The sequence below is a fragment of the Ailuropoda melanoleuca genome, chromosome 4, assembly GCF_002007445.2.
Source record: "Ailuropoda melanoleuca isolate Jingjing chromosome 4, ASM200744v2, whole genome shotgun sequence".
In the NCBI taxonomy this organism is placed as follows: Eukaryota; Metazoa; Chordata; class Mammalia; order Carnivora; family Ursidae; genus Ailuropoda; species Ailuropoda melanoleuca.
In genome coordinates this window covers 44,855,718-44,865,257 of record NC_048221.1, presented here as the reverse complement: position 1 = coordinate 44,865,257, position 9,540 = coordinate 44,855,718, and the positions used below count along the sequence as shown (strand labels likewise).

Here is a 9,540-nt window from a genome sequence, read left to right as displayed (position 1 = left end):
TAATTATTTTAGCTTTCTGATAAGTCTCCATATTAACTTGTTTTTCCAACATCCTTGCTTTAAGGAAAAAAAAAAATATGTTGGCCTCTCCAAAAGTTTAAATGAAGCTATAAAACTCCCATCCCCTTTTATGGTGTTGATAGGGTTATTTTCATATTATTAATACATGAACAAGTGAGGCTGTTTAAAGTTTTGAAGCACAACTTCACAGCATTTGGAATATGGCCAATATATAGTGGGAATTTTATTATTTTATAATTTGTTTCCTCTTATAACTTTTCTGGTTAGATACATGGAAGTCAGCGTCATAGTTCTATTTTTTACTCTTGGGGGTAATTACTAGGGTTTTAGCAGGTGATAATCAGGCCCTTTTCCTTGATTTGTGTTTCTAAGCAAATGAGAAATAAGATGCACGAGTCAGATAGAAATGAAAATACCAGCTTTATTACCGATAAAAGTGATTGGAAAGCAAGGCTTAGGTACGTAGCCAAGAGTTTCCTTGGATCATTATGATGAAGTTTGGTGCTAGTGCTAGAAAACTGAAAATAAGAGTGGCATAAATGAGGGAGACTCTCACCTAAAAGTCCAGAGGTTATCAGATCAGGACTGATGAGTTCCAGAGTATCTGGCACTGACTCCTGTCAAGTTTGTTCATTAGCTATGTATGGCCTCCTTTTCTAGGGTCATTTTGGGGTCTGGGATGGATGCCCAGCTCCAGCTATATGCATACACTCTAGCCAACAGGAAGAAAGACTGGGATAAGGAAAAATGTCTCTGTTTAAAGACACACCATTTTTGCTTCTATCTCATTAGCAGAACATAGTCACTTAGCCACATCTAACTAGGAAAAGTATCCAGCTAAAAATGGAGAATTCTACTATAGAAGGGGAGAAGGGGTATTGCCAGACAATTTATAGTCTCTGCCATATTCCTGAGTTAAACTTCTGCAGCCAGACAGAGGCAGAGTCAGACAACCACCTGCCTCCCCTACAGTGAAACCCAAGTGCTTAGCACAGAGCAGAGACTTACCTGGAGGCTAAACTGCTTGAAAGAGAGGATCTGGGAAGGGGCTGAGCCAGACAAGTTCAGTTCCTTCTCACTCTCACCCACTGAGAGAGGCCTAATGTGTTCCTCCCGTGCTTTTTGCTCCTAACTGACGTCTGGCTTTTCTAAGGGGCAGAACAGCGAACTGTCATAAGGCAGGAAAGCAGCACATGATTTGGCACCACAATAACAAGGTTTTCTTATTTTCCCATGATCTAGCCTTTCTTTGTCTTCACTGTCCATTAGATTCAGAAATCTTCCCGAATAGTCATAAGAGAGTTCTTCTTCAGGCAAAATATCTTTGGCTGCAAAAAGTGCCAACTTTGGTACCATTGAGTCAATTCGGACAGGAATCATTAGCAGGTTTGGCTCGCAAGAATGATTGAGAAATCTTCCAATATTTCCAATATAGGCAGGATCAACAAATGTTTCCATTACCTGCCCGTTGTACACATGTTCTCTGATGGCTATAATGTAATTTGGATCGTGCACTGTTTGTAACTGAATTCTTCTCTGTACTTCAGCATATCCCAAAACTTCACCAGCATATTCACAGACAAACCGTCCTTTTGGTATCAGTTCCAAGGTACGAAGTCCCCAGCCTTTTTTGTCCGTCTTGAACACCTGGAGTTGGAACTGCAGACCCTGCTGGACCACTCTGTTCCTGCAGTGGTCACCGCACTGGCACAGGACGTTGCATTCAAAAACTGGCTTGGCACACTTTCCTTCCGATCCTATATCTCTAAGGCGTGAATTATCATCATAGTTCTCCCCATGACGGAGACAGGAGCAAGTACCAGGGAGGCAGGGAGTCTTGAGGCAAATACATCCGGGAAAGGTTATTTGTGTGGGATCAACATCTGTTCCAGGTCCAGCTACATGGTCAGGAGTATACTGCAAAAAACAGAAATGCTCTAAGTCAGCACGTCATGTCACATATTTCATATATATTTCAAGCAGCTTTTGGATGAGACACTTCCTAATTCCAACATATAAAAATAGATTAAAACAAAATTGACAAAACACAATATACTAAAATATTGTTTGAAAACATACCTCTTCAATTTAAAAAATAAGATTAATTTTTGGATTAAAATTCTGTTGTTTCATTATAGGAATGGGGTAACAAAAGGAAAAAAATATATGTTTTTCTCTTATCAGAAATTGAAAGATTTGTAACTAATTTTGTTTTCCTCTTAGTTTTGGATATCAGAAAAGTCAGTGGTGAATTTAGTTTTTGAATGCAGTTAAGTATTTTTGGCTTTTGATTGTTTCACATTTATCTGACAATATAAATGCATTTTATATTTTATGTGTATTTTATTGTGCATTTTATTGTTGACTCACTGGAGATGCTTTTTGGGGAGAAGAAAGTCATAAAAGATAAATAAATTAATAAAAAATATCCTTGGAAGAGAGTCTTCCACTGATTTTTCAAGGAATTCTTAATTTGAAGATTACCTAAATTCCTAAATATTCTTTGATGTTTAAAAAAGACACTATCGCTTTAGAGTTTTATTTGAGTCTTCATAATGTTAAAAACAGGCATTGGCCAAGAAACTGCAGACAGAATTCCAAAAATCACACTTGTTTTATAGATATTAATAAATGTAGATGTATTTTATATATGTAAAGAAATCCTGTTTTTATTAAGTGATAAAGAGATAATACAGAAAAGTTTCTCACATTATAGAAAAAGAAGAAAGTCCCAAGTCTAAAATCTCTTTGTGAAACCTGATCTCTGTTATTTCCTCACTAGCATAATGAAGCTCATTTCCAAACCTTGAAGGTTAAAGTATCTCTCATGAGCTCAGCATATTTCTTTATGTACAGAATAATTCTTGCTTATATGGAACCTAACTCATTTATTTATACCTGCTATTAGTGTTCTTGGACCCAATTTCAATGTGGTGGCAGTCGGGTGGGGAGTTTCCCCACACCTCTAACAAGCAATGTTTCGAGCACCAGGTGGGTATCTTACAACTCAACTCATTTCTGACACTGTCCAATAGCATTGCACCCCACAGTTTAAGGGGTCAGTCCTAAGACTGCTCCCACCACCCCTTCGGACACCAGTCGCAAACTCAGGTTGTCATCTGTGCTTCCGACTGATGGCCTACACATCGGAGGTTCCCATGACCTCCTCCTCAGGCTTCAGACACCAGTCCCAAGTCCAATTTGTTACCTGAACTTGTGGCCGACAGGCTGTAAACAACAGAAGTTCTCAAAATCCCCTCTTTGGGTTCAATTAATTTGCGAGAATTGCTCACAGAATCAGAGAAAAATTTTACATACTAGACACCATTTATTAGGAAAGGATACAACTCAGGAACAGCCAGATGGAAGAGAGGCATAGAGCAACATATGGGAAAAGGGAGAAGAGCTTCCATGCCTCTCCAGGCACGCCACACTCCCAGCACCTCCACGTTCACCAACCCAGAAGCTCTCCGAACCCTATTTTCTTGTGTTTTTATCGAGGCTTCATCACTTAGCCGGGATTGGTTAAATCACTGGCTATTATTTGCAAATGTTCCAACCNCAATTTGTTACCTGAACTTGTGGCCGACAGGCTGTAAACAACAGAAGTTCTCAAAATCCCCTCTTTGGGTTCAATTAATTTGCGAGAATTGCTCACAGAATCAGAGAAAAATTTTACATACTAGACACCATTTATTAGGAAAGGATACAACTCAGGAACAGCCAGATGGAAGAGAGGCATAGAGCAACATATGGGAAAAGGGAGAAGAGCTTCCATGCCTCTCCAGGCACGCCACACTCCCAGCACCTCCACGTTCACCAACCCAGAAGCTCTCCGAACCCTATTTTCTTGTGTTTTTATCGAGGCTTCATCACTTAGCCAGGATTGGTTAAATCACTGGCTATTATTTGCAAATGTTCCAACCTCTAGGCCCCTCTCCCATTTGGAGCTGGAGAGGGGGTGAGGGTACTGAAAGTTCCAGTACGAATCATATGGTTGGCTCCACTGGCAACCAGCTCGCCTTTTCCAGTGTTTTTCCAAAACTCGCCTCATTAACATAACAAAAGATACCTTTTTCCTGCTCTCATCACTTAGTAAATAACAAAGGTTTTAGGAGCTCTGTGCCAGAAATGGGGAAAAAGACCAAATATAGATTTCTTTTTATAAATCACAACATCACACCTGCTTTGTTCCAAAAAGGATTGAATGAGACATACAAAGAGTTAAGATAAATGAACAATACATAAGAAATGTACAGTGAAGGGAAAAACTAAGAGCTAGTTGAGCGAGCTTAGACACACACAGTGTGTAGCACAAGGAAACTGGACGCTTGGTTCTGCCTGAGCACAGCCACTTCCAAGAGGAAATACGATCAGATGTAGGGCTTGCACTATCCATAAGGAATAATCTCACTGTTCAGAAGCAGCACTGACTTTTTCCCATATGGAGACTGGACAGAAATTTCACCAATGTGTCTGTCTAAACCATTCTTTTCCACAAAACAGTTTCATGGGCTGTTTTTCATTCTAACTCTCAATAAAGGCTATTGGCATGCTGCCACCGCACAGTCAGTGAGAGCGGCACTGCAAGGGACCAGGTGCACAGGCTTTAATTCAGGGACAGATTTTAGAGTCTCTAGAGGAACGTCTGAACTGCGTATCTTTCAGTCGATCATCCATTAATACTGCGTCTCTGGGCCAAGCTTTGGAGAAAGTATTAAACAACGTGTAGTTACACTCCCTGTGGAGGCCTCGGTGGAGCTATGCAGTTAGGCTCAAAACCCTATATTTTAAAAAACGTGGAGCTGGGGTAAGGATTGACATCCTCTTGTGAAAGATGAGGAGGATGATGAGTGGGAGTACCTGCGGGGGAAGGCCAACACTGCTTAAAAAGTGATTTGGGGGTGGAGAGCGGAAATAGCTTCTGTTGTTTGTGTCGTTTCTTACAGCTTTAGCTTAGTGGTGATGTCCTAAAGGGATAAAGAACGGCTTAGAAAAAGATGCCCTATCAGTCAAATTCAGTGACTGCTGTCTGAGACAGAATCTACTTCCAAGCTTTTAAGAGTCAAGGTTGAAATGTAAATGGTTACTGAGACATTTTAAAAAGTACTCATAAAATGAAGATTTTACTATCTCTTTGTTAAACTTTTCAGGAAGAATTCTTTTAAATTGATTTCTTCTTAAAAGCACACATATTTTTGNATATGTTTTTCTCTTATCAGAAATTGAAAGATTTGTAACTAATTTTGTTTTCCTCTTAGTTTTGGATATCAGAAAAGTCAGTGGTGAATTTAGTTTTTGAATGCAGTTAAGTATTTTTGGCTTTTGATTGTTTCACATTTATCTGACAATATAAATGCATTTTATATTTTATGTGTATTTTATTGTGCATTTTATTGTTGACTCACTGGAGATGCTTTTTGGGGAGAAGAAAGTCATAAAAGATAAATAAATTAATAAAAAATGGCCTTGGAAGACAGTCTTCCACTGATTTTTCAAGGAATTCTTAATTTGAAGATTACCTAAATTCCTAAATATTCTTTGATGTTTAAAAAAGACACTATCGCTTTAGAGTTTTATTTGAGTCTTCATAATGTTAAAAACAGGCATTGGCCAAGAAACTGCAGACAGAATTCCAAAAATCACACTTGTTTTATAGATATTAATAAATGTAGATGTATTTTATATATGTAAAGAAATCCTGTTTTTATTAAGTGATAAAGAGATAATACAGAAAAGTTTCTCACATTATAGAAAAAGAATAAAGTCCCAAGTCTAAAATCTCTTTGTGAAACCTGATCTCTGTTATTTCCTCACTAGCATAATGAAGCTCATTTCCAAACCTTGAAGGTTAAAGTATCTCTCATGAGCTCAGCATATTTCTTTATGTACAGAATAATTCTTGCTTATATGGAACCTAACTCATTTATTTATACCTGCTATTAGTGTTCTTGGACCCAATTTCAATGTGGTGGCAGTCGGGTGGGGAGTTTCCCCACACCTCTAACAAGCAATGTTTCGAGCACCAGGTGGGTATCTTACAACTCAACTCATTTCTGACACTGTCCAATAGCATTGCACCCCACAGTTTAAGGGGTCAGTCCTAAGACTGCTCCCACCACCCCTTCGGACACCAGTCGCAAACTCAGGTTGTCATCTGTGCTTCCGACTGATGGCCTACACATCGGAGGTTCCCATGACCTCCTCCTCAGACTTCAGACACCAGTCCCAAGTCCAATTTGTTACCTGAACTTGTGGCCGACAGGCTGTAAACAACAGAAGTTCTCAAAATCCCCTCTTTGGGTTCAATTAATTTGCGAGAATTGCTCACAGAATCAGAGAAAAATTTTACATACTAGACACCATTTATTAGGAAAGGATACAACTCAGGAACAGCCAGATGGAAGAGAGGCATAGAGCAACATATGGGAAAAGGGAGAAGAGCTTCCATGCCTCTCCAGGCACGCCACACTCCCAGCACCTCCACGTTCACCAACCCAGAAGCTCTCCGAACCCTATTTTCTTGTGTTTTTATCGAGGCTTCATCACTTAGCCGGGATTGGTTAAATCACTGGCTATTATTTGCAAATGTTCCAACCTCTAGGCCCCTCTCCCATTTGGAGCTGGAGAGGGGGTGAGGGTACTGAAAGTTCCAGTACGAATCATATGGTTGGCTCCACTGGCAACCAGCTCGCCTTTTCCAGTGTTTTTCCAAAACTCGCCTCATTAACATAACAAAAGATACCTTTTTCCTGCTCTCATCACTTAGTAAATAACAAAGGTTTTAGGAGCTCTGTGCCAGAAATGGGGAAAAAGACCAAATATAGATTTCTTTTTATAAATCACAACATCACACCTGCTTTGTTCCAAAAAGGATTGAATGAGACATACAAAGAGTTAAGATAAATGAACAATACATAAGAAATGTACAGTGAAGGGAAAAACTAAGAGCTAGTTGAGCGAGCTTAGACACACACAGTGTGTAGCACAAGGAAACTGGACGCTTGGTTCTGCCTGAGCACAGCCACTTCCAAGAGGAAATACGATCAGATGTAGGGCTTGCACTATCCATAAGGAATAATCTCACTGTTCAGAAGCAGCACTGACTTTTTCCCATATGGAGACTGGACAGAAATTTCACCAATGTGTCTGTCTAAACCATTCTTTTCCACAAAACAGTTTCATGGGCTGTTTTTCATTCTAACTCTCAATAAAGGCTATTGGCATGCTGCCACCGCACAGTCAGTGAGAGCGGCACTGCAAGGGACCAGGTGCACAGGCTTTAATTCAGGGACAGATTTTAGAGTCTCTAGAGGAACGTCTGAACTGCGTATCTTTCAGTCGATCATCCATTAATACTGCGTCTCTGGGCCAAGCTTTGGAGAAAGTATTAAACAACGTGTAGTTACACTCCCTGTGGAGGCCTCGGCGGAGCTATGCAGTTAGGCTCAAAACCCTATATTTTAAAAAACGTGGAGCTGGGGTAAGGATTGACATCCTCTTGTGAAAGATGAGGAGAAGGATGAGTGGGAGTACCTGCGGGGGAAGGCCAACACTGCTTAAAAAGTGATTTGGGGGTGGAGAGCGGAAATAGCTTCTGTTGTTTGTGTCGTTTCTTACAGCTTTAGCTTAGTGGTGATGTCCTAAAGGGATAAAGAACGGCTTAGAAAAAGATGCCCTATCAGTCAAATTCAGTGACTGCTGTCTGAGACAGAATCTACTTCCAAGCTTTTAAGAGTCAAGGTTGAAATGTAAATGGTTACTGAGACATTTTAAAAAGTACTTGTAAAATGAAGATTTTACTATCTCTTTGTTAAACTTTTCAGGAAGAATTCTTTTAAATTGATTTCTTCTTAAAAGCACACATATTTTTGATGTACTATATAAATCACTAAACTGTAAAGTGATTTTTTTTTTTTTGGACGCAGATAACTCCTTTTGAAATCAAGTCTGATTTACTGTAGTTTTCTAACCAGAAGAGCATATTATTCTCTGTTGAACTTACATGGATATGGATAGATTTGGAAAAATACTGTTATTTGCTTATTTTTATGTTTTAAAAAAGACATTGGAAAATCTAGTGATACAGTTTTTAAATATTTTGGAATTTAAACTTGATGCATAATCTAAGATTTTTTAGAGACATAGATTATAAAGGATATCTAATTCCAAATGAGCTGCAGACACCTTCCAAAGGATAATAGAGACCTCTGGATAAATTTCCTGTTTAAAGAGAATATTTGTTTTCCCTTGATGGATGTATTCCTTAACCTTGATATCGATACTTATCACAAATCATTTTATCTCCATATATTTCCATTTTCTCCTCATAAATAGTCAGTAAAATACCGCTCCAGAAAAATATTTCACCTAAAAAAATGGCTACACTACAGAATAAACTTTTGAAATCTGTGGTCTAAATTAACATATGATTATGTAATTATTCATCTTTTCAGGTATCTAACCACATATTGGAAAACTGCTTAGAAATAATCTGATGTCACTGATCTGATATTCTAATCAAATATTTATATACCATGCCAATTGTTAGAGAATCTGAAAGCTAATATCAAGTATGTTACAAACTGGGAGTCAGCTGACTTGAGCCTAAATGCTCCCAATTTGTAACTCTTTCCATAGTCTGTCCTCTACTTCCTGCAGCACAGCCCAAGGCCAAACTGATCCAAAAAAAGGGTGTTTACCCTGAGGGTTTTGGGCTTACCCTAAACCCAGAAGAGATCAAAGCTTGGGGAATGAGACCACAGAGGACATATTTTTACCCACTCAGCATCTGTTCCTCTTCTTCTGATAAAAGCACCCTGACTCCTCCCAGGGGAACCCTTCCCACTCCTGTCTCATTGGTTTGGATGGGGATCCAGGTTGGGCGGGGACCTGGACCTGGCTAATCAGGTCATCACTTGCTCCTTTCAACAGTGTTTGGTTCATGGATTGGCACAGTACTTAAGCCAGATCAATGAAAAACAATTGAGACTTCTGCTGAAAGTATCAGGAAGAGACATTCTCGTTCCACCTGTTCATATGGCATTCTCCAGTTTTACTGCACACGTAAGACCTACTGAGGATGCAGCCAACCAGAGGAAAGGGGAGCAGGGGTGCAAAGGGCAGAGGTGGTAGAAAGAAATATTTGATGACACCATTAGAGTTCTTAGATCCAGACATGCCTATAGTTACCACTCTTGGACTTTGCTGTTATGAGGCAATTCCTTCCCTTTTTTTGCTTGAGTTAGTTTGTATTGTATTTCTATTTCTTGCAAATGATCCTTGATTGATATGTCCACAGTGTAAGGCTGACAATGGTTCCAGGAAATGGCTGGAAAATTGAGTCAAAGATACAAGATGTAAATGGCTAATGAGAATTCAGGTCTCCAATTGGGAGATGAGGCTAAGACAAAGTGTGTGGGAGGCCAGATAGGCCTATGATAGGCCCCAATACTGGACAACCAATGGAAAATTTCTTCTTTTAAAATTTTAATTTATTTTATTTTATTACTTTATTTT

General features: G+C 39.2%; 1 protein-coding gene across 2 annotated transcripts in view; it reads right to left on the bottom strand.

Moving 5' to 3' along the window:
- Positions 1 to 424: 424 nt before the first annotated feature.
- LOC100467918 (histone-lysine N-methyltransferase SETMAR) overlaps positions 425 to 9,540 on the bottom strand; it is an 18,778-nt gene continuing 9,662 nt past the window's right edge. For both annotated transcript variants that reach the window (XM_034658668.1, XM_011225913.3), the window contains one exon: positions 425 to 1,938. In XM_034658668.1, coding sequence (XP_034514559.1) covers positions 1,150 to 1,938 — 789 coding nt within the window. In that variant the 3' untranslated portion in view covers positions 425 to 1,149. The remainder of the gene's footprint in view (positions 1,939 to 9,540) is intronic.